This window comes from Amphimedon queenslandica, unplaced genomic scaffold, assembly GCF_000090795.2.
Source record: "Amphimedon queenslandica unplaced genomic scaffold, v1.1 AMPQUscaffold_13491, whole genome shotgun sequence".
NCBI classification, from domain to species: Eukaryota; Metazoa; Porifera; class Demospongiae; order Haplosclerida; family Niphatidae; genus Amphimedon; species Amphimedon queenslandica.
In genome coordinates, this window is record NW_003546273.1 from 293,014 (window position 1) to 320,287 (window position 27,274).

General features: G+C 34.5%; 8 protein-coding genes across 11 annotated transcripts; 5 read left to right on the forward strand and 3 right to left on the reverse strand.

Annotated features, from left to right (window-relative positions):
- Positions 1–16: 16 nt before the first annotated feature.
- LOC100641879 (26S protease regulatory subunit 4-like) lies at positions 17–4,421 on the reverse strand. Its single transcript, XM_019993582.1, has 11 exons — positions 4,342–4,421; positions 4,221–4,283; positions 4,060–4,150; positions 3,742–3,866; positions 3,246–3,431; positions 2,827–2,955; positions 2,486–2,582; positions 1,979–2,168; positions 673–824; positions 183–353; positions 17–90 (listed from the first exon to the last, which is right to left on the reverse strand). Exons 1-11 carry the CDS (start codon positions 4,342–4,344, stop codon positions 17–19), a joined length of 1,281 nt encoding a protein of 426 aa, XP_019849141.1. The 5' UTR covers positions 4,345–4,421.
- Positions 4,422–4,490: 69 nt separating this feature from the next.
- On the reverse strand, positions 4,491–6,118 carry LOC109580441 (histone H4 transcription factor-like). Its single transcript, XM_019993583.1, has 3 exons — positions 5,767–6,118; positions 4,676–5,291; positions 4,491–4,572 (listed from the first exon to the last, which is right to left on the reverse strand). The coding sequence occupies exons 1-3, from the start codon at positions 6,116–6,118 to the stop codon at positions 4,491–4,493; spliced, it is 1,050 nt and encodes a 349-aa protein (XP_019849142.1).
- A 30-nt stretch (positions 6,119–6,148) lies between these two features.
- On the forward strand, positions 6,149–19,431 carry LOC100642004 (selenium-binding protein 1-like). 2 transcript variants are annotated; one of them, XM_019993621.1, is made up of 12 exons: positions 6,149–6,253; positions 6,369–6,532; positions 6,583–6,653; positions 7,152–7,266; positions 7,717–7,837; positions 8,078–8,260; positions 8,852–9,033; positions 9,368–9,446; positions 9,535–9,656; positions 9,711–9,839; positions 9,995–10,077; positions 19,159–19,431. In XM_019993621.1, the coding sequence occupies exons 1-12, from the start codon at positions 6,238–6,240 to the stop codon at positions 19,319–19,321; spliced, it is 1,428 nt and encodes a 475-aa protein (XP_019849180.1). In that variant the 5' UTR covers positions 6,149–6,237; the 3' UTR covers positions 19,322–19,431. The 2 variants fall into 2 exon arrangements, with proteins under 2 accessions (XP_019849180.1, XP_003384485.1); XM_003384437.3 differs by lacking the exon at positions 19,159–19,431 and adding an exon at positions 10,761–11,035 and having other exon boundaries at positions 6,150–6,253.
- On the forward strand, positions 11,564–13,000 carry LOC105316866 (deleted in malignant brain tumors 1 protein-like). The gene is made up of 7 exons (XM_019993631.1): positions 11,564–11,648; positions 11,704–11,914; positions 11,992–12,134; positions 12,198–12,393; positions 12,476–12,615; positions 12,668–12,742; positions 12,792–13,000. Exons 1-7 carry the CDS (start codon positions 11,588–11,590, stop codon positions 12,929–12,931), a joined length of 966 nt encoding a protein of 321 aa, XP_019849190.1. The 5' UTR covers positions 11,564–11,587; the 3' UTR covers positions 12,932–13,000.
- LOC109580453 (scavenger receptor cysteine-rich type 1 protein M130-like) lies at positions 14,397–15,999 on the forward strand. The gene is made up of 7 exons (XM_019993632.1): positions 14,397–14,559; positions 14,615–14,825; positions 14,909–15,051; positions 15,115–15,310; positions 15,390–15,529; positions 15,622–15,696; positions 15,748–15,999. The coding sequence occupies exons 1-7, from the start codon at positions 14,499–14,501 to the stop codon at positions 15,879–15,881; spliced, it is 960 nt and encodes a 319-aa protein (XP_019849191.1). The 5' UTR covers positions 14,397–14,498; the 3' UTR covers positions 15,882–15,999.
- On the forward strand, positions 16,677–18,698 carry LOC109580452 (deleted in malignant brain tumors 1 protein-like). The gene is made up of 7 exons (XM_019993630.1): positions 16,677–16,847; positions 16,923–17,148; positions 17,445–17,590; positions 17,733–17,931; positions 18,062–18,201; positions 18,280–18,348; positions 18,399–18,698. Exons 1-7 carry the CDS (start codon positions 16,787–16,789, stop codon positions 18,533–18,535), a joined length of 978 nt encoding a protein of 325 aa, XP_019849189.1. The 5' UTR covers positions 16,677–16,786; the 3' UTR covers positions 18,536–18,698.
- Positions 19,317–23,142, reverse strand: LOC109580451 (signal peptide, CUB and EGF-like domain-containing protein 1). Its single transcript, XM_019993620.1, has 8 exons — positions 22,725–23,142; positions 21,951–22,283; positions 21,581–21,694; positions 20,584–20,706; positions 20,247–20,338; positions 20,016–20,103; positions 19,770–19,958; positions 19,317–19,598 (listed from the first exon to the last, which is right to left on the reverse strand). Exons 1-8 carry the CDS (start codon positions 23,101–23,103, stop codon positions 19,402–19,404), a joined length of 1,515 nt encoding a protein of 504 aa, XP_019849179.1. The 5' UTR covers positions 23,104–23,142; the 3' UTR covers positions 19,317–19,401.
- A 17-nt stretch (positions 23,143–23,159) lies between these two features.
- Positions 23,160–27,085, forward strand: LOC105316867 (antigen WC1.1-like). 3 transcript variants are annotated; one of them, XM_019993625.1, is made up of 7 exons: positions 23,160–23,251; positions 23,330–23,546; positions 23,639–23,781; positions 23,881–24,079; positions 24,128–24,267; positions 26,762–26,833; positions 26,884–27,085. In XM_019993625.1, exons 1-7 carry the CDS (start codon positions 23,191–23,193, stop codon positions 27,051–27,053), a joined length of 1,002 nt encoding a protein of 333 aa, XP_019849184.1. In that variant the 5' UTR covers positions 23,160–23,190; the 3' UTR covers positions 27,054–27,085. The 3 variants fall into 3 exon arrangements, with proteins under 3 accessions (XP_019849184.1, XP_019849181.1, XP_019849182.1); XM_019993622.1 differs by lacking the exons at positions 26,762–26,833; positions 26,884–27,085 and adding exons at positions 24,443–24,526; positions 24,572–24,907; XM_019993623.1 differs by lacking the exons at positions 26,762–26,833; positions 26,884–27,085 and adding exons at positions 24,443–24,526; positions 24,572–24,907 and having other exon boundaries at positions 23,176–23,245.
- Positions 27,086–27,274: the final 189 nt, after the last annotated feature.

Here is a 27,274-nt window from a genome sequence, read left to right on the forward strand (position 1 = left end):
CAGAGAATACATTATGTTATAATCTTATTGTTAAAATACATACACGTATAATCATGGGCTCCTCGTATGATGTTATGATGAGGTGTGAATCTTAATATACACATAATCATAACATCATTAGCCAACAAGAATTATATCTACTGCAATTACAAGATGACATGTACATGTACATGTACATGTACAGTAATCGATTCTTACCTTAATGTCTGCACCAGAGAGGTCATCCTTAGCCATTATATACTCCTCAAGGTCTACATCATCAGCTAATGTCATCTTGCTCGTGTGTATCTGGAATATTCTTCTCTTTGTCTTCTCGTTAGGTAGAGGAAACTCAATCTTTCTATCGATACGACCTAATGGGTGTGGTTAAATAATAGGTGTGGCTTTGATAATCCAAAATATAAATTTTGATGCATTGGGTTTGTATTAAAAGTAGTACCAAATGAATATATCTGGCTTAAAATATGAATAGCAAGTAAAGTTCCTTTGCAAATGTACTCTGGCCTCCTATCATAACTTAATGCCACAAATACAGTGTAGTATTCACTTTAATTTCAGACTTACGTGTAGCCTTTACAAGATCCATTGCTACTAAATTGACTATAATCATTAGTCCATTTGATTAATAGATGACTTAAGATGGTATACTGTATGTGTGTAGTAATTAATAACCTGGTCTAATGAGGGCGGGGTCAAGCGTCTCAATCCTATTGGTAGCCATTATGACTTTCACATCCCCTCTTGAGTCAAATCCGTCAAGCTGGTTCAACAGCTCCAGCATTGTTCGCTGAATCTCTCTCTCACCACCAGAATGACTTTCATATCTTAAAGAAGAGGAAAAGAAATGTAACATCAATGTGTATCAAAACTTGGGTGTCATTTTAGAGGCATTCCTTTGGGGAAAAAACCATTTTTGTACCATAAAATCATTTATGGAGAAAAACTATTTTATTAAAATGGCCTTGACTTGAAAAATTGAAGTCAGAATCAGCTCAAACTTTCTACACAGCATAAGAACATCAATATGTATCAGAAAATGTAATAAAAATTTTGGGTGATTTTGGAGCCATTTTTCAAAAAAACTATGGGCTATAGCCTTGGGTATTTTCCAGAATTTTGGCGTTTTCTTCAAATGGCTGTAACTCAAAAAATTGAAGTCGGAATCAGCTCAAACTTTCTACACAGCATAAGGACATCAATATGTATCAGAAAATGTAATAAAAATTTGAGGTGATTTCGAAGCCATTTTTTGGAAAAAACCATGGGCTATAGCCTTGGGTATTTTTCAGAATTTTGGCGTTTTCTTCAAATGGTCGTAACTCAAAAAATTGAAGTCGGAATCAGCTCAAACTTTCTATACAGCATAAGGACATCAATATGTATCAGAAAATGTAATAAAAATTTGGGGTGATTTCGGAGCCATTTTTTGGAAAAAACCATTGGCTATAGCCTTGGGTATTTTTCAGATTTTTGGCATTTTCTTAAAATGGCCATAACTCAAAAAATTGAAGTCGGAATCAGCTCAAACTTTCTATACAGCATAAGGACATCAATATGTATCAAAAAATGTAATAAAAATTTGAGGTGATTTCGGAGCCATTTTTCAGAAAAAACCATGGCCTTATCACTTTGTGTATCTTTCTTTACCTTAACCAATCTTTAACCTGTTCTTTGTTTTCTTCCTTATATTCCTTTCCTTAACCTACATGTTTATTTCTACCCTTTTTCATAATAAATTTTTTGAGGGCTCTGTTCCCTTTTCAACTGGGCTATAGCCTTGGGTATTTTTCAGATTTTTGGCATTTTCTTAAAATGGCCATAACTCAAAAAAATTGAAGTCGGAATCAGCTCAAACTTTCTACACAGCATAAGGACATCAATATGTATCAAAAAATGTAATAAAAATTTGGGGTGATTATACAAAGAGACAGGGTTGCATTCTCCAGTACATGTACTGTACATTGTGTGTGTATAATACCTTTTGGTTCCGATTGCATCAATTTCATCGATGAATACAATTGATGGCGAGTGCTCTTCTGCAACACGAAACAACTCACGAACAAGTTTAGGTCCCTCCCCCAGATACTTCTGAATGAGTTCAGACCCACAGACTCGAAGAAATGTAGCAGAAGTTTGATTAGCGACAGCTTTTGCAAGCAGAGTTTTACCTTAAAATAAATAATAATAAATTGAGCTACCATAAGTGTACATGTACAATGTACATGTACAAATGTATGTGTAGGAAATAATCTAAAATACAAGTAGCTAAGGATAAATATTTTTGAGACTTAAGCTTGCATTAATTAAATGTGAATGATACAATCTTAATACAATTAATGTACTTTTTTGGGCACTTCTTTTAAAATGCAAACATCTCAAAATTAAGCTACACATACACACTGTAGCTTCACCCATACATGTACATATTAATATTAATACACAAAGCTCTCCCCCCACTATATTGTTATTTATTGTCCTGCAGTACCTGTTCCAGGGGCTCCATAGAGTATCACTCCTTTGGGTGGTTTAATTCCCATCTCTTCATAATACTCAGGATGAGTCAATGGTAGCTCAACACTTTCCTAATTATAAAGAAAATACAAATGAAATACACATAGCATGTACATGTACATACATCTACATGTACATATGCACATACATGTACATGCATAAATGTATAAATGCATGTCTTAATGCATATAGACTACATGGAAAAGCTTTTATTTAAGAATAACAGTACATGTACATGTACATGTAAAATAATGAAGAGGTACATGTACTATGTACGTGTAAAATAAGATAGTTGACATACATAATAATTATTACTTTTATTTCTTGTATTTGAGTGTCCAGGCCTCCAATGTCTGCGTAAGATTCACTTGGAGCTTTCTCCAGTTTCATGACAGAGACCATTGGATCAGTATCATCCATCAGGACACCAACAACTGCATGTAACTGTATAGAAGAAGAGGAAATTTATTCTTTAATTATTTAAATTTAAATTTAATATTTACAATCTTCTTTATTTTACATAGAAGAAAGGAGGTGGAGAGAAAGAAATAGCTACTAGATCTGTATCCCAAGAAGCTACAAGGGAAGCTGACTCAGTAATTACTGGTTCCACGATAAAAATACATCGTTTTTGTCTCAATCTGAACATTCTCAATGACACTTATATGTAGCTTAAAATGACCAATAAATCAATCCTCCAATCATTAATACAGTACAGTATATTCCCCCTTTACCTTGTTATTGAGGAGTACAGTGCATCCTGGCTCTATGAGGTCCTTGTCCACAAACGAGAGCATGTTAACGTAATACTCAGACCCCACACTGTTAGACACAATGGCGTGATTATCATCAATGATCTCCTCTAGGGTACCCACTGCCATTGGGCTACCGCGAAGATCATCAACTTTAGACCTCTCTTCCTAAAATAATAATAATAATAATAATAATAATAATAATAATAACAATAATAATTATTATTGTTACATTTTGCTAGTTAGCATTATCTTTTGTTAGTATAGTACATTTGTAATACATTATTTCAAATTATTTAAACCATAAAATGCATAATTCCTTTCGGTTTTTATGCTTTAATAAGGAATGTAAATTTACTCAAAAATCAGGCCAAAGTCCCTGTACTATAGTACAGGGTGATTGGACGAATTTCACCAAAAATCACTAAGAAAAAATTCTTCCTTTTTATAATGAATATATATACATCCAATCTCTCACTTGATTCTTTTCTTCTTGCGGTTTTAGCCTCTCCTGATTTTGAATAAACTCTTGCTCCATCAATAAAAAGTCCTTGATCCTCTCCAACTTTAACATTCTCAACCGACATCGAGTGTGAGGTGTCACTATTAACAATAAAATAAAACACATTAATAAATGTACAGCAACGTGATACATGTACTATAACTTTTAATTACATGTATATACTCATCCTAAAATTATTGAGGAACTAAATTAAGTAATGACGTCACTAATATGTGTCACTGTTTTATTTAATATTCATGTACATATACATGCACACAATGTCAACTCTTGTACCCTGAGGTAGTTTATTGGTTGATTCTGGTCCACGTGACTTCTTTTTCTTTCCGACACGAGTTGGTATAGGAGGCTCAATTTTTCTCTTTTTCTAGAAAATTAAAAAGAGTTGTCGTGATTATTGATTGTATATAAAATAAATTTAATTGTTTTGAGCTTACAGCCTCTTTCTTCTTTCCATCTCTGTCACGTCTACCAGGAGGAAGACCAGACTGTCCTTGACCCTAAAAACAGGACAGTAAAAGTAGAATCATAGTAGAAATTATGGTCGGTACAACTCACCATTTTGAAATTAGATATCAAAACCACACCCACTACACGGATTGCGCAATACCATAATGTTTGTGCGCCAATTTTGCCGGGAAATAACTCGATATTTAAATTATTATCGTCTATTATCAATATATTTATTATTATCATTATTATTGAAGTCATGAATTAGATGAAATCATGTCATCTTTATCCAGTCTAACTGTCTGTAATCTCTTCAGACCATCATCACACAAAACATATCTGGAGAGAAAAAAGGAGAGAGAGAGAGAAAATAAAAGAGAGCAAGGGAATATAAGAGAATGCCACCCTAGCAAGCTGCACAACAGTAAACAGTCATGCATACCTAAATCTTGAGTGGCCAGGAGGTAGACGAAACCCATGGACAGTTTTCAAATGATTAGTTAACTCAAGACCCACAGAAAACCTTGCTCCATCGCAAACATGACAACAATAGAGTTCCCCTGTACTTTCTGAGTGATTATTCTTCATGTGCTGGAGGAGCAACTTCTCAGACTTACAAGTATAATGACAAGAAGAGGAAAAGCACGAAAACGACTTCTCCCGATGAGTGGAGAGATGGTCGGAGAGCGAGTACTTTGTTTTGAATGATTTTCGACAAAGAGGACAAGAGAATGGTTTGCTGTTTGAGTGTCTGTAAGTGATGTGTCTAAGGAGAGCAGAATCACTAGTACAAGTCATTGCACAGTGAGGGCACTGTATCGTGTTAATGTGCTTTCTGATGTGCTCCTTTAAGAGTCTCTCGGTTAAAAACGCCTTCTTGCATATGCTGCAGAAGTGGCTCTGAGAAGAGGGCGTGGCCTGTCTTTGAAGGTGATCACGGAGCCGTGTGGTGTTTGAGAATAAAAGACCACACCCATTGCAAGCTGTGACTTTTTCGTGGGTGTGAGTACGGGTGTGGTCAGTGAGGTTCCATAGAGTCTTTGCAGTCGATGAACAACCTAACAGGACGAAATAAAATTAATATGAAATACAGAATGGCACTCTTGATAATGTGTAATCTATTCTATAATATTCTACACGTACATGTGTTTAAAAACTACCACAGCTAATAATTACAACAACTCTTCAATTTTCTAGTATTTAAAAACTAGCTATATAGAGTCAGCATTTAATGGTGAACATTAATTATAGTGTTTTATACATTAGTGGTTTGATTCTACTGTATGAATGAAAGTACTCTAGTTGAAAGATACCTTGTTGAACTTATTAAAAAATTGCATATAATGTATTTGATATGTACATGTACAATCATAATACAATCAAGTACTGTACAATGATCATTACCAGTCCATTTGCAGTGGTATCTATCACAAGAGAAAGATGTTAACGTGTGCTCCTTTACATGTGAATAAAACGTGAGTGGATTCAGAAATGTCTGATCGCACGTAGTCCCTTCGGACACCTCCCATTTACAGGTCATTCGAGCCTCGGGGCTCTCTGGAAAAGTATTAATGAGGTCCTTGCTCATCTGGCACTCTGGTAATCCCTTAGCCACTTGAAACTCTCCCCCTTTTAATTTTAAGAAGGTGTGGTAGGCGTGAAAGAGCAAATGAGAGGAATAGAATGATTTATCAAGAGGTGCATATTGACAGCCGTTCCAAGGACATTCTTCAAAGGAGGCAGAGGGGAACGTGGACTCGTGGTCTTGAATGTGTGAGGTGAAGAGTGAGTGGTTGGTAAACTTTGATCCGCATAGTCCTCCTTCATAAGACTCTGTCTCTGGTAATACCCATTCACATACAAATACATATTCACAAGTCGCCATCTTGGGCTAGACCACGCCTATTCTATGCACATTTATAAAGAGGTGACTTGCAAAAAAATTTTATTTTCTAAGCCCCTTCTATTCAAAGCTGAACAGTACAAAAGATAAAGAAAGACAGGATGGCTGATGAAAAAGGTACCTGCTGCAATTTGCAAAGCCTTGAGTTCCCGGCATAGCTACAGTGGCAGCTCACACTAGCCTGGAGCTGGAAGGTAGTACCATACTCAAGTTCATTGTTCTTTTCTTATAGGTGGTTGTTGCACTGGACCGGGTTATGCTACACCGCTGGATGCCATGAAAGGCCCGAGAGAGAAGCTCCTTTACATTCCTTGCATCTATACTAACACAGCTACCAAGAAGAGTGACTATCTTGCCACAATTGACTGCGATCCTGACTCAAAAGACTATGGAAAAGTGAACGATTAATAGCTTAATTATTAAATTTATTTTTTATAATTTTAAAGGTTATTCATCGCCTCTCAATGCCTTATGCTGAAGATGAGATTCATCACACTGGATGGAATGCTTGTAGCAGGTAGCTATTAGCATGTGTTTTGTACATGATACAATTGTATGATTACTGTTACAGCAATGCTGCATTTTAAAGGTATGCTATTGCATATTTAGCAGATCTGGTTTTAACTCATGTGTAACTGTAGTAACCTTCTGCTAATTTTATAATTTAGAGTTAGTACAGCATGATAAATGTTATTGTAATTGGAGTATCTGGGAGGGGATATTTCAACCTCTGTATTGACATCTGTATTTAAAGGTCAAGCTATAGGATAAAGGCATTTTAATTCCCATTAAGCCAAACCACCTCCATATGCAGTTCGAATGTGCTGATTCAATAGATAACCAATGGTGATCCAGTTACCAGCTGGATCAGAAATACTATCAAAATATACAAAGATCCTAAAGATAGTGTGGAATCGCTTGCCTTGAATGCACTTCACTTCTAAACCAGTTCAAACCGCTTTGCAAGTGTAGAAAGGCCTTTAATGTTTCATTAATTGTTTTATCGATTGTGTAGTTGTTTTGGTGATGCTGGAAAAAAGAGGAACAAGCTGATAATGCCATCTCTGGCAAGCACTCGTGTGTATGTCATTGAAACTGGTACTAATCCAAAAGAACCTAGTATCCACAAGGTATTCCTAATAGTACTATGACCCATAAAATTAACCATTACTATAAATATAGTACTATGACCCGTATAATTAACCATAACTATGAGTATCATCTAATCTTACTATGATGGAATTTTAGAGTAACTTCATCTATTGTCTGCATTGTTAAAACACATGCTAAGGTCTAGCAGCTTTAGTGAAAACATGTATACGCATATACAAAAATGATAGTACTATGTTTTTATAGTATTATAACATTATAGTAGCTGAGATTGTACACATCCACAAATATGGTCATGTTAATTGTTGTTCCATGCTGTTATCAAGACATGTTTCTAGTCATAATCTTGTTTGATAATTTCCCATAGAATAGCAACAACACTTAAATTTGATTTGATTTTTACTTAACTCTATTACCGTTTACTCTATTATACATTCCCAGCCTAGTTTATGCCATTTCTTTCTTAATAGGTTGTTGAGCCTGATGATATCATTAAGAAGACTGGACTAGCTATACCACACACTTCTCACTGTTTGGCTAATGGGCAAGTGATGATAAGCACAATGGGGGATCCTGAAGGAAAGGCTAAAGGTGAGTGGTGGAGAGAGAGAGAGAGGGAGGAAATAAAGGAAGCAAGAGATATTGAAAGGGAGACATATATGCCTGATTGTATGCCAGCAGACTGAAAGATATTGAAACGTACAAAAGAGGAGAAAAGCATGGGAAGAGAAAAAAGGGAATGAGAGAGGGAGGGAGGGAGGGAGAGCTGGAATTAAGAGAGAGGCAGGTAGACTCATGATCTCTTAAATGCCTTAATGCTTCTACTTGTAGGTGGGTTTGTCCTTCTTGATGGTGAGTCATTTGAAGTTGCTGGTAACTGGGAGAAGTCACACTCTTCGGTTCCTTTTGGTTATGATTTCTGGTATCAGCCACGTCACAACGTAATGCTAAGCAGCGAATGGGGAGAACCCAACTGCTTTTTAAAGGGATTTAATCCAGCTGATGTACAGAATGGTAAGCTATAGGTATACTATAGACCAAATTTAATTTCATATTAGTGTGTATTATTTTATCACTCACTTCTCTCTATCCTAGCACTGCTATAAAGACTACAATATTCTTTTATCTTTTAATTAATCACTGTTGTACAAACTGCATGGGTATTGTAGCACTACAAATTAGCAAATGAAATAAAAGTGATGAATGAAAGTATAACTGCTAAAGCGTAAGGAAGACATAAGAGGTGTCATTAGTCATAATCAATCCTCACAACAAAAGCTTTTTAACAAAAGAATGTTGATTAGTATGTTTGGCATTGTAGCTTATTATATTAATACCATCTAACATCAATGAACCATAATATAGTTATAACCTAATTATACTGAGCTATAATTAGTAACGCGGTAGCGTTACTAAGTAGGATTCACCCTCAAACAAAATGGCTGCCACGACTTTTGCAGCCTTGTGTATATATCTGCTCCAGACAAAAACGTGTACACTAGTGGTACTCATAGAGATCACCATAATGTTATTGAATAGCATATATTACTGTATATTTTTAAAATTATTATGTATGTATTAATACTTATTATTCATTTTTCCTAGGGAAGTATGGCCGTCATCTTCATGTGTGGGATTGGAAGGAGAGGAAAGTCATTCAGGATATTGATCTTGGGGAAGAAGGACTCATACCACTTGAGTTGCGGTTCTTGCACGATCCAAATGCAACTGAGGGCTACGTTGGGATAGCTCTCTCCTCAAACGTGTTCCGCTTCTACAAAAATGATGTGAGAGAGAGCAGACTATAATTTTAGCTGTGTGCAATAAATCTAATGAATTAAAACATTTAAAATGTGATGTTTGAAGCCATAGGATATATAGTACATGGAAAATCAAGGGAAAGAATTTGCCATTTTTATAATTTTTCTGATACACATACATGTTGTTATGTTGTATTAAAAATTTGAGTTGGTTCCGATCAAAATTGGATTTTTTTTAATTTTTAAAAGTTGCTCAAAAATCAATTATGTACCTTGTGTACATGTACTTTATAGAATATTCAAAATTTTTAGAACACACCATTAAAGTGTAAAATATTTTTACTACATGTATGCACTGTAGGATGGTAAATGGAGTGCTGAGAAGGTCATTGATGTTCCTAATAAAAAAGTTGAAGGATGGGCACTACCTGAAATGCCTGGTAAAAATAATAAAGAATAATTTCAATCACATTTTACATTTTCATAAATACATTGAACTATTATGCTTACTATTATTTTCATTTTAAGGTTTGATCACTGATATTTTGATATCACTGGATGACAAGTTTGTGTACTTCAGCAACTGGCTGCACGGTGATATACGCCAGTATGACATCAGCGACCGAAGGAACCCCAAACTAGTTGGACAGGTTTGCAAAACGAGTTCACAAGAATCACTAATTTTCACACTCTTTTCTGTGTAGATATTTTTGGCTGGAAGCGTCTGTAAAGGTGGACCAGTGACTGTCACTGAAGACAAAGAACTGAAGGAACAGCCTGAAGCTGTTGAATTGAATGGACGCAGAATTGAAGGAGGACCCCAAATGTTGCAAGTAATGATTTAAGATATACATATAATATACTTCAATAAATGTCACTCAGTTCAATAAAACACAGCATAAGGCTGGACTCTTATTAAGTTTAGCATCATAAATGAAGCTTAAGATTTAGGAGTGTTGCATGTTTGTTTGCTTCTGTTACTTTTTAGTTGTCACTTGATGGGAAGAGATTGTATGTCACAACATCATTGTTCAGCACTTGGGATAAACAGTTCTACCCTAATCTAGCCAAGTAAGGAGAGGGAGGGAGAGAATAAGAGAGAGAGGGAGAGAATAAGAGAGGGAGGGAGAGATTAAGAGAGGGAGAGTGCAAATAAAACTCAATTCATATCTTGCGTACAAAACTAATCGTGGTATAATGCAGTTTATACAAGTATAGGAGTGCTAACCACAATTTGATGCGACCCACGATAGCTTTTACAAATAGCAGAGTATATAAGTGAGACTTTGAAAAGACCCAGCACCTGTAGTTCCCATAGCAGCATGTCTGCAAATTTTTGAATGGGGCCATGGTGCCCCTGCTATAGATTAGCACTAGTGCACCAAGAGGTCAAACACCCACACAACTAATGAAACAATGAAATACTGTATAACGATTTAATTTGGTGGAGTTTTATTTTGGTGATTGGCAGTTTGCAAGCAGAATCGCCAATATTAAAACTGCCAATCATTAATGCGCATGCTCAGTAGTGCACGTGTACACAAAAATTGCCAAATTAAAAACCGCCAATTACAATTTTACAGCAAAATTGCCAAAATAAAGTGTTATACGGTATGTCATTTTCATGTAAGATGTAAACCAATTAAGCTTTTATCAATCAAATTCAATAAGATATAATGGTTTGTATGTACTTTGAATTACCATACAATTCTATACAAACTTCATACACTGATCCACACTCTTATTATATACAGGAATGGCTCGATGTTGCTCCAGGTTGATGTTGATACAGATAAAGGAGGACTCACTTTGAACAAGAACTTCTTTGTTGATTTTGGACAGGAACCTGACGGACCTTCACTGGCTCATGAGGTCCGATACCCGGGCGGAGACTGCACCTCTGATATATGGCTTTAAAATTAAACAACTACTATACACAACTTGATTATTAAAATATATTTTATGTAGAAACAGAGTTGCCTTTATTAGATTTTAGTTATTAATCGAGTTTATTATTTTTGTCTGGTAAGGTTGACATTTGTAGGTTATTGGTAGGGGGTTGGGTCCTCGTGTTTCTCTTCCATTTTATGATGAGCGCTGTGGTTAACCTATAGTATCAGATTCAGGCAAACACATGGAAATGAGTCTGGGGTTTTATTAAGGCAGAAATGCTGTCCAAATAGTAACTATACATTGAATGAAATCTACCTGAGGGCCAGGGGCATCGACATCGTTGAGGGTGCATATGGATGTGTTGGTACCTGTTATTAGATCAAGATCATGCACCCACTACGTTAATTTCATGTGATTAATCTAGTGGATGAATAACTAGCTTTATAAGCTGATACACACTACACACTTTAATAAAAGCAAAGGAACTATGCTAAGTGCTATGTTAACTGTGACCATTGATTTATAAATAAACAGTTGTTAGAGTTCTTCTTGGAATAGTAATGACACTTAGCAGTTTTATCAAAACATTTCTAGGAATTACAGTCTGGTTGACGCAAATTCTTCAGCTTATAAAAGTACAATTTTTGAGACAGTCTCTAATCTGCTTCTCTTGCAGTGCAAGCTAATTATGAAGTTGCTTAGTATCTTCTTTCTCTGTTTGGCTTTATTCTGTGCTGTTCAGGGCCAAGGTAAGCATAAGAAGATACTATATTTTTATCCTTTATGTTCCTGGTTAAATTTTAGCTCGTGGAACAATTCGTCTTGTTAGAAATGGAGGCTTCTCATCATCTTATACATCTGGAATAGTTCAGATTTATTACTTTAATAGATCCTCTACTACAAATAGATGGGGCAATATTTGTTATGATTTCTATTTTGGCTTTCTAGGAGCTGAAGTAATTTGTCATCAGTTAGGATATGATGGAGTATCAACCTATGGTAAAGGTGGAGCAATGTAATTCTATGCATCAATGCATGTTGTCTTTACATGCCTTCATGAGTTTATTCTGTATTAATTAATTTTGTATATAGGTTTGGAAATGATCGAGCTGCTACAATTCTTAACAGAGTGAATTGTGATAGTACTAGCTATTTGACACTTGAGCAATGCAGCTTTTCAACATTCATCTCAAGTACCTGCACCAGTGACACTCAAGATGTATATGTATCATGCTGTAAGCAACAACAGAATCACCAAGTGGTGTGACAAGACTTACTGATTTTTATATCATTCACAGATAGTACTAGAATCTGGAATAATCCTTATTCTGGACAGATTCGTCTACAAGGAGGTACTTATTCAAGTTATGGTAGACTGGAAGTATATTGTAATGGACAGTGGGGTACAGTATGTGATGATAGCTTTGGCGCAACTGATGCTAGAGTTACCTGCCGTCAGTTAGGATACAGTGATTACAGTACATATGAAAATCTGTTAGTCAAAGTCAATAATATTACAATAATACAAATTGATCTATTTTTTCATTGATGATGATCTGTTATTTTTATTGAATAGTGCTGGATCTAGCTCTCAACCTATTTGGCTGGGCAGAGTCAGTTGTTGGAGTTCATTTAATTGTCTCTCTTCTTGTGAATCTTGTCCTTCTTCACAATATCAGAACTGCACACACAGTCAAGATGTGGCTTTGGGATGTCGTAAGTATATATTAATTTATTCTTGCTGATATGACTTAAAATTATTTCCCAGAATTTAATTCTTCTTATTTTTCATCCACTAATACCTTAAAAACCTGTAAAATTGATCCGCCAACATCAAGACCAAGTAAATGAATTTTTTAATAATTTTATTTAACAAAAAAATTGTTTTGCAGCTAGACCTAGTTCTGGAGGTAGCAATGAAACTGGTGTTACTGTTGGAAGTGTTTTTGCAACGATTTTTGGTATTTTAGGTATCATAGTATGCATATGTTGTTGGTGCTGCTGCTGTAATACTGAAGACTGGTGCAAATGACTGAACTAAATTCTATAATAATAAAATTGAAATTTTAAAAATCTAGACTAGCTAGTTAGCGACATTAATATGATGAATTGTTTCGTATAATTATTGATTATTGATAAACAAACATCTAAAACTAATAAGATCTAGCATTATTATCTGTTAAATTCTTTACAGTTATAGCAAGGACAAAAACAAAAAATTATTGATGGACATGTAGCCGAGAAGCCATGATAGTGTTGTTTAGTATTTATGGCACAGTGCATGGGCTGCCAATAATTGTAATTGGGTGGATCATCACTGAACTGTGGCACATATTTCTCACAACCAATTATGCATTGTTTTGGTGATGCGCATTATTTTAGGAGTGTATATCATGTACTACAACATACTCTTATGACACATGCATGCATTGTGCATGTATCTAAAAATTACCCCATATTGATTAATCCAAGCCTAGGCTCTACCAACTCACTATAAAAAATAGTTCAACCATAAATATTTTGTACATGCAGTGTTTATGGTCAGACCATAGATCTATGGTCTGACCAACAAGCCACATGCCATGCATGTGATGTGACATAAGTGGGAGTGTTAGAATTTCTTGGGATTAGAACAGTATACATAAGTGATAAGTTCTGGTAAACTAATAATCAAAGTTTTTCAATCAGAAGCACAGTACTCAGGCTAGGAAAACTACTGAGCTCCACTGATGCTACTTACACAACGGAATGCTGATACAAAGTTTCTTAGTACCTTTTCTCTTTGTGGCTTTATTCAGTGCTGTTCACAGCCAATGTAAGTAGTAAACTATTACACTAAAATTGTTAATGAACAGCATTTAACTTAACGATGATGTTGTTACAGTGGGGTCATCTAAATATACTTATAACCATGCACGGTCATCACATAAAAGCAACATAAAGTATAGTACTGAAGAGCATGGGCATCAACAAGTTAATGCCCCTACTTTTCAGTACTATTCTTCATCATGTACTTCCTATTATTACCTGATACATCAGGTTGTCATACATAGTTATTTAGAGTATAGGAAAAACAGCATAATTGTTCAGTGCTAAGGCACTTAAGTTATGTAAACTGTAGATATGTGTAGGATACATCCCTGTCTGGAGGTGGTTATGTACCCATAACCCCCTCCTGACAGGGATGTATCTGACTTATGCCATGGTAAAGTATTGCAGTATTGTTCTTATGTAAACTGTGAAACCCTACTCTCTTCATTGCAGTATTGTTCTTATGTAAACTGTCAAATTCCAGGGTGGTTATGGGCATATAACTCCCGCTAAACATCAAAGGTTTCCATGGTAGACTAGCCACCCACGCACCATGGTATAAGTGCCTTTAAATCAACAGTTATTATAGTTCTTTCTTGGAATAGTAATAATTAAGCTATAAACTTAGCAGTTTTATCAAAATATTTCTAGGAATTGTTTGTCTGCTCAGTTCTTAGAAGTCTGGTTGATGCCAATTCTTCACTTCAGCTAACTAGATCTATGTCTTATAAAAGTACAATTTCTGAGACAGTCTCTATAATCTGCTTCTCTTGCGGTGAAAGCTAATTATGAAGTTGCTTAGTATCTTCTTTCTCTGTTTGGCTTTATTCTGTGCTGTTCAGGCCCAAAGTAAGCATAAGAGGATATTATATTTTTATCTTTTATGCTCCTGGTTAAATTTTAGCTCGTGGAACAATTCGCCTTGTTAGAAATGGAGGCTTCTCGTCATCTTATACATCTGGAATAGTTCAGATCTATTATTTTACCAGTACCTCCAGTATACTCAGATGGGGAAATATTTGTTATGATAGTTCATTTGGTTATTCAGGAGCTAGTATAATTTGTCATCAGTTAGGGTATACTGGAATATCAACCTTTGGTAAAGGTGGAGAAAGGTAATTCTATGCATCAATAAATCTATAAATGCCTTCATGACTTTATTCTGTGTTATTTATCATTACATTTATTTTGTATATAGGTTTGGATATGATGGAACTGCTACAATTCTTAACAGAGTGAATTGTGCTAGTACTAGCTATTTGACACTTGAGCAATGCAGCTTTTCAACATCCATCTCAAGTACCTGCACCAGTGACACTGAAGATGTATATGTATCATGCAGTAAGTAGCAACAGAGTGAATTGCAAGTGGTGTGGCAAGACTAATTAATACATATCATTCTAGTTACAACAAGAATCTGGAGCAGTCCTTATTCTGGGCAGATTCGTTTGCGAGGAGGTATTTATTCAAGTTATGGTAGACTGGAAGTATATTGTAATGGACAGTGGGGTACAGTATGTAACAATACTTTTGATGCAACTGATGCTAGAGCTACCTGCCATCAATTAGGATATAGCAATTACAATACATATAAAACTCTGTTAGTGAAAAGCTATGATGACAATTACCCATTTTTTTATTAGTAATTGATTATCTGTTCAATTCTTTTGTGTTTCTAGTGCTGGGTCTAGCTCTCAACCTATTTGGCTGGACAGGGTTTCTTGCAGCAGTTCATCTAATTGTCTTTCTTCTTGTGAATCTTGTCCTTCTTCACAATATCACAACTGCTCACACAGTCAAGATGTGGCTTTGGGATGTGGTAAGTACATTGCTGATACTGACTTACTATGAAGTGTATAATAATAAAAAGAATATCTAGAATATTATATCGTTAATTTTTATAATTTTCAGAATTTAATTCTTCTTATTCTTCATCCACTAATACTTTAAGAACCTGTAATAATGATCCACCAACGTCAAGACCAAGTAAAATACACTTTTTAAATAAATTTATTTAATAACAAATTTATTTTGTAGCTAGACCTAGTTCTGGTGGTAGCAATAAAACTGGTGTTACTGTTGGAAGTGTTTTCTCAGCACTTTTTTTTATTTTTGGTGTCATATTTTTATTTTGCCTCATATACTGCTGCAAAACTGATGACTGCTGCTAATGACAGAACTAATTCTATAATAATAAAATTGAATTTTTTTAGATCTAGACTAGCTAGTGTCATTATGATAAATTGTTTTGTAATCATTGATAATTGTGCATGGTTGTTTCTAGTGATGATTTTGAAAACAAACAAATCTCAAACAAATAATAGTTACGATGGTGTTGTTTATAGTTGTTTGTAGTATTTATGGTACACAGTGTAATAAGCAGTAGCTATATGGCATGGGATACAATTGTTCTCCCAATAATAAGGGGTCTGAACTATGGCACATATTAGTTTCGTGGGGCCAGACTCTACCCTTTCAAAAAAGGGTGGAGTCTGGCCCTGCAACACCTGAGACTAGGGACATATAGCATGAACTCCCAAAATGATGTATATATCACCAAAGCAATGCACAATTGGTTGTAACTTAAAGTACTAGCTATAACATTTTTATGACACAAACTTCTGCACATAGTCTACAAGATGTATTTGATGCCACAATGTATTGTAAAGCATAACGCATGCATGTATCTAAAAAATTTACCCCAAATATTCTGAGCCTAGACTTCACCAAGTCACTAGTCTGACTATAGATGCTACATACATCTAGTGTCTATGGTCTGACCATAGATCAATAGTCAGACCATAAATATAGGCTGGCCAACCATGCATGCATTACACATGCCATGCATGTGATGTGACATAAGTGGGAGTGTTAGAGTTTCTTGGAATTAGAACAGTATACATAAGTGATAAGTTCTGGTAAACTAATAATCAAAGCATTTCCAGGAATTATTAAGACTGCTTAATTTTTATAAGAGTGTAGTCTAACCAAGAATAAAACTAATCTGCAATCAGCCAAGGCACAAGACTCAAGCTAGGAAAACTACTGAGCTCCACTGATACTACTGAATGCTGATATGAAGTTGCTTAGTATCTTTTCTCTTTTTGTGGCTTTATTCTGTGCTGTTCACAGCCAATGTAAGTAGTAAACTATGAAACTGAAATTATTAATGAACAGCAGTTAGCTTATTAAATGCATCTCTCTATCTATAGTTTTAGCTCGTGGGACTGTTCAACTAGTTGTAAATGGAGTTCCATTATCATCTTATTCATCTGGGATAGTTCAGATCTATTACTTTACCAGTTCCTCCAGTTCAAACAGATGGGGCAATATTTGTTATGATATTAGTACATTTGATAGCACTGAAGCTAGTGTCATTTGTCATCAGTTGGGATATAGTGGAGCATCAGGTTATGGTAGAGCTGGTGATGCAATAAGGTAGAATGCACACAAAAATTCTATTAAAATTACAATACACAACATGCGTGCATGCAGCTCAGTCACTTCTATATATAATTTTTTGCATTTTGTGTACTCCATGCATGTGCTGAGCTAACTGCAGATAGTCTGAATATAAAAGTGTGGGCTCAAAGTATATTTTAAAAGGCAACTAACTGAAGTGTAAAGTTGTTGTTAGTTTTATATGCAGTGGGAGAGTTCTGACCCCATATCCAGGGGTTGAGAAGTTAGAGAGTATTTCTTAATTCAATTCCTCATTGATTCTGACTTTGTAGCTTATATGGAACTGATACAGCTGCTACAATTCTTGCTGATGTTAATTGTGGTAGTAGTAGCTATTTAACACTGGAGCAATGCAGCTTTTCAAGAATTATCTCAAGTTCCTGCACCAGTAACAGTGAAGATGTATATGTATCATGCTGTAAGTAACATAATAGAACAAATACAAATGATAAAATTTAAAAGTTCATGCAGTCATGAACTAATAAATAGCCTTTCACCTGCATTATTAATTTTTCAATAAAATTGTTAAGGTACTATTATTTATAACATCCACTTCACAGATACATCAAGAATTTGGGACAGACCTTATTCTGGACAGATTCGTCTAGTAGGAGGTACTTATTCAAGTTATGGTAGACTGGAAATATATTGTAATGAACAGTGGGGTACAGTATGTGATGATAGCTTTGGTTACATTGATGCTAGAGTTGCCTGCCGTCAGTTAGGATACAGTGATTACAGCACATATACTGGAAACCTGTTAGTAGATCTAAATCTATAGTGTTCATAATCTTAATAACATGCATGCATATTATTAATTGTTGACACTGTAATAATGAATCAATTTTTGGTGAATCTAAATTAACAATTCAATTTTTATCTTTAATAGTGCTGGGTATAGTTCTCAACCTATATGGTTAAAAGATGTCGATTGTAGCAGCAGTTCATTTGATTGTCTTGCCAATTGTGCATCTTGTCCCACTTTAGAATATACGTGTAGACATAGTCAAGATGTGGCCTTGGGATGCGGTAAGCTATTTTATGCACATTACAACTTTAAAATCAACATATACTACATGTAGATCTATAATTATCTTTTTGCTACAGAATTTGAGAGTACTCTAACTGCATCCTCTAATACACTAAGTACTTGTCGTTATGCTAACTTTATACCAGGTAAGTGTCAATAAACTAGTACAATGATGATAATAATACTATATATTTAGAGAGTAACACTCGTTATATCATTGGAGGTGTTGTTTTTGGAGTGCTAATATTAATTTGCATATGCTGTTGCTGCTGTTGCTGTTGTTGTTATTATGGTATAAAAAAGTCTGATGAGAAACCTTCAGTAACTGATTAAAATTACTCTAAATGGCTTATTATTGTTTAGTATAGCTAGCTATAGATAAATTTATTTTTGTCATAAGCCAGTGTGTGAGTATGCACTTCTCTTTTGCTATTTTTTAGTTGTGTTCTTAGTATGATTAGATCTACTTATTCAAAATACAACAAGTGGATGCCCCTACTCTTCAGTACTCTTCTTCATCATATGTTATTATTGTTACCTGATACATCAGACTGTCATGCATAGATCTATTTTGATGACCCCACAATTAATACATCATTAATTGTTTAGTATTTGGGATAATCAGTTCCACCCTAGCCTAGCCAAGTAATAGAGAGGAAGGAGAGGGAGAGTGATTTATATCTTATGCAAAAACCCAATGCATCAAGTGGTCAAGACACCCACACAACTAATGAAACATGCAATTTTTATGTAAGATGTTCAAAAAATGGCTAGAGAAGAATTTTCCATTTTTATATTTTTTGCTACATGCCTATTATGTAATACATGTATACCAGTATTATTATTATGGGTAAGTCAACAAAAATTAAATAGAGGATATTTATATAATGATTTATATGTACTTTGACTTACCATACAAAACTTCAGACACTGATTCACACTCTTATAATATACAGGAATGGCTCAATGTTGCTCCAGATTGATGTTGATACTGATAAAGGAGGACTCACTTTGAACAAGAACTTCTTTGTTGATTTTGGACAGGAGCCTGACGGACCGTCATTGGCTCATGAGGTCCGATACCCGGGCGGAGACTGCACCTCTGATATATGGCTTTAAAATTAAACAAATACTACACAACTTGATCATTAAAATATATTTCATGTAGAAACAGTGTTTCCATTATTAGATTTTAGTTATTAATCAAGTTTATTATTTCTGTCTGGTAAGGTTGACATTTGTAGGTTATTGGTAGGAGGTTGGGTCCTCATGTTTCTCTTCCATTTTATGATGAGCGCTGTGGTCATTACTAGGAACAAACTACAGACTATCAATAGTAAAACAAAGACAACAATAACTGTCCAAAACCCAATTATACCAATAGCATCAGAAGTACCTAATAATAAAAAGAGATGCATATAGTTTAAATTGTGAATTAATTAAAAGGATATGAACAACAAAAATAGATAAAGAATACAGTAGATCCCTTGAGAAATAACACCTCATTAATCATTATACTAGTAATTAATGTCTAATTTCATTATTTTTTATTGCATTACCAATTTACCAGTGATTGTTAATGTAGGTACAGTAGCCGTTGTACTAGTGCTAGTAGAACTGGTCATAAAGTGAATCAGGGAAATGTTGTTACAATTGAGACTACTGCAGCAACAGTGATACATGTTCGGAATCTGCTCAAGTTCCTTGAGCTCACATTGAGGATTAGAACAAGATGGTAGAGTATCAGTAGAACTCGCTATCAGAAAATAAATAATAATGTTATAAAACACTCAGCGAAAAGTAAATACAATACTTGGAAAGCGACCACACGTCAGTGCAGAGAGGTACCAGTTCTTCTCCTCATCATCATATCTGTACTGAGCATAACATGATCCTGTTACCTAATAATAAATAAATAATAATAATAATAATAATAAATAATAATAATAATAATAATAAATAATAATAATAATAATAATAAATAATAATAATAATAACAAATAAAAAGCAAATAAAGATTGTTATACTATCATTATCCGCTTACACAAGGCTCCCTTCCAATATCACTCTTAGTAATGTTTTTAATTGGTATATCAATACTGTAGTAAGACGAGCAATAGAATGCACTAGAAGTCCCTAATTTAGACATAAAAAAGTAAAAATTTGAATAAGACAAAAATATGATATGCTTAACTACTGTAGATGCCTATACCAATGCTGTTTACACAGTAATTATTATATAGGTGCATGGTGTCTGTATGAATTGAGGTTGGTTTTTCAAGATTGCAGCCATTTTTATGATAATACAAATAAAAATAGTTATTTTTACTCACATACATGTACCTACATGTCTATAATTAGAATAATTATTTTAAACTCACTAATGCATTTCCTTGAGGCGGTGTCAAGTATGTAGCCATTGTAACACTCACAATGATAACTGCCTCTTGTGTTGATACATAAGTGATCACAGCCACCATTAGCTACTATACATTCATTAACATCTAATGTAAAATAATAAAAGAAAATACATTAACACTTTTAATAATAATTATGTAAAAAAATTAGTTTAAATGTAGCAAGTGATTCATGAAATTCAAAATGTGTGTGTTTTCATTTTTGACAAAACTTGGCCAAAGTCCCTGTACTATAGTACAGGTACTTTGGCCCAATTTTTTAGTGACTTTAAAAATTCATAAAAAATCTAATTTTGATCGGAATCAGCTCAAACTTGAAATACAATATAAGAACATGTATATGTATCAGAAAAAATCATAAAAATGAAGTATTCTCTCCTAGTCATTTTTGGCGAAATTTGGCCCGTGACCCTGTACTATAGTACAGGTACTTTGGCCCAATTTTTTAGTGACTTTAAAAATTCATAAAAAATCTAATTTTGATCGGAATCAGCTCAAACTTGAAATACAATATAAGAACATGTATATGTATCAGAAAAAATCATAAAAATGAAGAATTCTCTCCTAGTCATTTTTGGTGAAATTTGGCCTGTCACCCTGTACTATAGCACAGGGACTTTCGCCCAATTTTTGAGTAACTTTGAAAATTCATAAAAAATCTAATTTTGATCGGAATCAGCTCAAACTTAAAATACAATATAAAAACATGTATATACATCAGAAAAAATTATTAAAATGAAGAATTCTCTCCTAGTCATTTTTGGCGAAATTTGGCCCGTGACCCTGTACTATAGTACAGGGACTTTCACCCAAATTTTGAGTAACTTTAAAAATTCATTAAAAATCTAATTTTGAATGGAATCAGCTCAAAATATTCTGATAGTATATTGTATTTTGAACAAATTTGAAATCCACTGACCAGAACTTGCATGAAACATAGTCTAATAATCTTTTTTTTTACCATAACAGTACAATCCAAAAGTCGTTCTCAATCCTGGAGGGCATAAGCACCATAGCCTGTTCTTGATAACTTGACAAGAATATTCACAACCACGCTCAATACACTCTCTCACACCTAATGTAGGCAAAGGAAGAATTATTAGTATTCTCATTCCCGTTCTTTGATAATTCATACTCTCATTCTTATTCATTCAAATCAAACCTCATTCCCATTCTTCAAAATCCTCATTCCCATGCCTTAATATTTTAAAACTCTCCTTCTTAGTCCTTCAAATTAACTCTAACTCCCCCATTCCTTTAACTCTCATTCCTATATTTCTTCAACTCTCATTCCCATACTTTCATTCCCATACTCTAATTCCCATGCTTACCATAAGACATCAATCTTGTAGGATGCAGTACTGTCTCATTCACATTACACATAGTCCTGTCACAGTAACACACATATTCATCAAACAGTGGCCCAGCATAACTAACATTAATAAAACACTCTGGACTAATTCTAAAATCATTTTTATTAGCAGTTGCTATGACAGCACATCCTTTGGAGTAAAGGTAGAGTTTGTTAGCTGTCCTGTTGGCTTTATAAACTGTCTGGCAGGTACAGGTATAGCCAATCGGGCAGTCAAGACATGTTTTGTATTGATGAATGCAGTTACCATCCTTCTCTGTGGTACAGTCATAAAATTCACACATGAGTTTATCTGTGAGTAAAATAAACAATATATATTAAAATATCTATATTATCATACTATTAAATGTCAAACATAAAGATTTGTTTAAATTAAATGACAATCGTTAATACCTCTATATTAAGGACAGGTAGTGTGGACCCAATGTTGCATGTCCTTACAAAGGTTATCTTTAACTCGTTCAATTGGTTCTAGTCTCGTCACATCACTACCTGGTAGTGCAGAGCCATGCATGGCAAGACTAATTTTGATACATAAATATTTTGGTTATGCTCAGTCACTGCTCCTTACTTCCATTACATTAACTTTTGTGGCCTAAAATTTAAACTTTTATGATTTCAGCTATTTATAATTAAATGCCAAAATGCATCGTTATTATAACGGTGAAAGCCATACCTTTAACATAACTGATAATTATTAAGTTTTATTCCATCATTAATTATTTATTAATACCTGACTTCGGTACTGATGCCCGATCCAGAGGGGGTAGGTGATAATTAAATTTAGGTTTAATGAGATGAGCTAGTGCAGTCTCTTCGTTACAATAATTAGAAGTACAGCAGCAATACTCCCCGCCCTCATCACTGTCATACTCCTCGTAATCACAACTGATCCTACAATCCAGTCTACTGCAACCCAGTCTAGGTAGCCTTTCAAAATGGAGGGAGGGAGGGAAGGTGGTGTTCCTAAAGCAAGCTTGATACGTGCGTGGACATATCGTCAAGCATAGGCTAGTATTGTCTCCTGGGCAGTGATCAGTAAAGCAGGAGAGAAGAGAGGAAACGTCAGACGAGAATAAAAGAATCAAGAAATGAAGGAAGAATAGGGCCATGTGATACCACGTGGGCGGATCTGGGCTGGCTATTAGCTATAAAAATAAACTGGTTTCCTGTGTAGCTTATACAATTGTAAGTTGACTATGAAGCTGCTTAACACGTTTGCTCTTATTGCGGCTTTACTCTGTGCTGTTCAGGGTCAGTGTAAGTACAAATGTGAAATTTATTAGTTTTAATTCATCATGCAAGCCCTGCAGCATCTAAAATTCTGTAATAATGTAGATCGTGGAACTGTTCAACTTGTTAGAAGTGGACCTTTCTCATCATCTTATTCAGCTGGAATAGTTCAGATCTACTACTTTAGCAGTTCCTCCAGTACACTCAGATGGGGCAATATTTGTTTTGATAGTTCATTTGGTAGCACTGAAGCTAGTGTCATTTGTAACCAGTTGGGGTATAATGGAGCATCAGGTTATGGTAGAACTGGGAACACGTCAAGGTATGTGGATAATCATTTGAAAATGTTATTACATGCACCCGATCAAGCAAACACATTATTGATCTATCATACAAATAAGAATACTTTTGTAGCTATGGAACTGATAGAACTGCTACAATTCTTGCTGGCATTAATTGTGCTGAGAGTAGCTATTTGACACTTGAGCAATGCAATGTGACAACAAACATCTCAAGTTCCTGTACCAGTGACAGTGAAGATGTATATGTATCATGCTGTAAGTGTGAAGTAAATAAAAAACATTTTAGTCACAAAGTATACACATATGACATTTGCTTATAAGATACCGATATATGCACAATTATACTCTTCACAGATACTACTAGAATCTGGAATAATCCTTATTCTGGACAGATTCGTCTAGTAGGAGGTACTTATTCAAGTTATGGTAGACTGGAAGTATATTGTAATGGACAGTGGGGTACAGTATGTGATCATAGCTTTGGTGCAACTGATGCTAGAGTTGCCTGCCGTCAGTTAGGATACAGTGATTACAGCACATATACTGGAAACCTGTAAAATATTAGGATATCTATGCTATGCAATTATTCATTATACTGTAGTGCTGGGTCTAGCTCTCAACCTATTTGGTTGGACAATGTCATTTGTAGTAGCAGTTCAAATTGTCTTGCCTATTGTGAGTCTTGTCCAGCTACACAGTATCATAACTGTAGACACAGTGAAGATGTGGCTTTGGGATGTGGTAGGTTATACAGCAATTATATGTTGTATTGGGTCAAAGAAATGCTGGTCAGAGTTTTAAAAGTTTGATAATTTCCAGTATGCATGAAAACCAGGAAATAGACACTTGGCTTTTATATTTTCCTGAAACTTGTTTGACAACATTTATAATGAATATTTAATATTTTCCTTAATAGAATTTAAAAGTACTTTTACGCCATCCTCTAATACATTGAGTACTTGTCAATTTGCTGATACTGAGGCGTCCATAATAACATCAAGTGAATATTAATAAAATATAAAATATGATTATTTAAAGCCTATAGTTTTTAACAGCATTGGAGCTATCATTGGAGGTGTTATTGCAGGAATTTTTGTATGCATTGCTCTTATAGTAGCAATACCAATATGCATATGTTGCTGTTTGGGTGTTGGAATTGGTGCTGCTGTTCGTGGCAGCAATAGAAGGACCTCTACAAATGTTGCTGTACCACCTCCTGCTTATGATCAAAAACCACCACCAGCAGTAGCTTATCCTGCTACTGGTTATGATGTAGAGAAAAGTCCTCAGCAGGACCATTCCCAATAGCTTTGCCAGTTGTGTTGAGTGGATATTGTATATACATATACACATGTACTTATTCTTCGTATTATGATAATTTTTGTACATTTATTTCTTCATAATTATCATTATCATTATTTGTGTAAATTTTTATTAGTTTTAAGAGATCTGTATTTAAAAAATTATTTACATCAATTGATGTACTTCCATGACTCTCATGGAACCATGTGATGCCACGTGGGTGGGTTAGATCTATTATTAATTAGACTGGTAGGTGGGGTGTTAATAGGAAGTTTTATTATAAATATATAGTTAAAGTATTATTATCTTTTAGTTTTTCTGCTTTAGGTATAGCTGCTGTTGGTGGTCTAGCAGTTGCAATCTGATTATGAAGTTGCTTAGTATCTTTGCTCTCTTTGTGGCTTTGATATGTGCTGTTGAGGGCCAATGTAAGTATAATAGCTAAATGTATCTAGGGGAACCTTGCAGGGGCAAATCAATTGTTTTTGATCAGTAAATTTTACATTGGAACCGTTTGCATGTGATTGAGCACTGTGATAATATGTCCAGAATGAAATCAAAATTGATATTAGCCACCCCATTATTTACTCTTGCCATAAGGCTATAGTGTTAGTTTTACAATTTTTACCCAACTTAATAATTGCCGTAACACTTTTTTATAATTGTAGATCGTGGAACTGTTCGACTTGTTAGAAATGGAGTTTTCTCATCATCCTATACAGCTGGAATAGTTGAGATCTATTACGGTTCAAGTTTCTCCAGTAACAGATGGGGTAACATTTGCAATGATATTTCATTTGGTAGCACTGAAGCTAATGTCATTTGTAACCAGTTGGGGTATAATGGAGTATCAACCTATGGTAGATCTGGTAGCACATCAAGGTAATGTGGTCTTAATTAAATTACAATACATCAATACATGTATTTATGTACATGTGTATATGCACTTTATCTATTGGCATTCACACCCTAACCTTATGCTAAGAGTATATAGCAGTTTTTATTATTATTATTATTATTATTATTATTATTATTATTATTATTATTATTATTATTATTATTATTATTATTATTATTATTATTATTATTATTATTATTATTATTATTATTATTGTTATAGTTTTTAAATCACATATGCCTGTACTCCCTTCTCACAAACAATGATCAACTAGTGAATTAAAACTTACTTCTTTTTCATTTATAATTATGCAAACAATGTTGTCCCAAAAGGGCACATGTATCTGCAAAATATTTTGATTAATAATCATTCTTTTGTAGCTATGGGACTGATACTGCTGCTACAATTGTTGATGATGTGAACTGTTTCAGTAGTAGCTATTTGACACTTGAGCAGTGCAACCTTTCAACAGTTATTAAATCCTATTGTGTCAGTAACAGTTATGATGCTATGTATCATGCTGTAAGTATAATAGTCCATCAGGTAACAATAATATTTCATCAACTTTTTATTAACATGCAGATACTACTAGAATCTGGAATAATCCTTATTCTGGACAGATTCGTCTACAAGGAGGTGCTTATTCAAGTTATGGTAGACTGGAAGTATATTGTAATGGACAGTGGGGTACAGTATGTGATGATAGCTTTGATGCAACTGATGCTAGAGTTGCCTGCTGTCAGTTAGGATACAGTGATTACTATTCATATCATTCTGGAAGCTCATTGTTAGTATTTTAGCTATTATTTAAATTAGCATGTTTCTTCTTCATTATAGTGCTGGGTCTAGCTCTCAACCTATTTGGTTGGACAATGTCATTTGTAGCAGCACTTCAAATTGTCTTGCCTATTGTGAATCTTGTCCTGCTACACAATATCATAACTGTAGACACAGTCAAAATGTGGCTTTAGGATGTGGCAAGTTATAGTCACTGAGTGATGTTTGATAGCAAAATTTGATATTTTCCTTACACAGAATTTGATAGTTCCTATACTTCATCCAGTAATACACTGAGTACCTGTCAATATGCTGACTCTTTATCATCAGGTATACATCATTAAAATATGGTAATCATTAATTATATCACTAATTAATAGTTAACATTAGAGGTATCATTGGAGGTGTTATTGCAGGAATTGTTGTATGCATTGCTATTATAGTAGCAATACCAATATGCATATGTTGCTGTTTGGGTGTTGGAATTGGTGCTGCTGCTCGTGGCAGTAGTAGAACAACAAACACTCTTGTTACTGGAGCTTATCCTTGACTGAAGTTGTGGAGTACAGTGTCAAGTGCTTGCTTGAGAGTACTTTTATTAACATTTAGTGTGTTTTTACTAATTTTAGTTATTCTGCTTAATTTTTATAGTTTTGTAGCTAGAAAATTGCTATTTGCTTTTTAATCTAGTGACATTAAAAGCATAAGATGCATCAAGTGTACATGTGTGCTCATGACCACACCCAAAACTCCAGCTATTATAATAGCTTA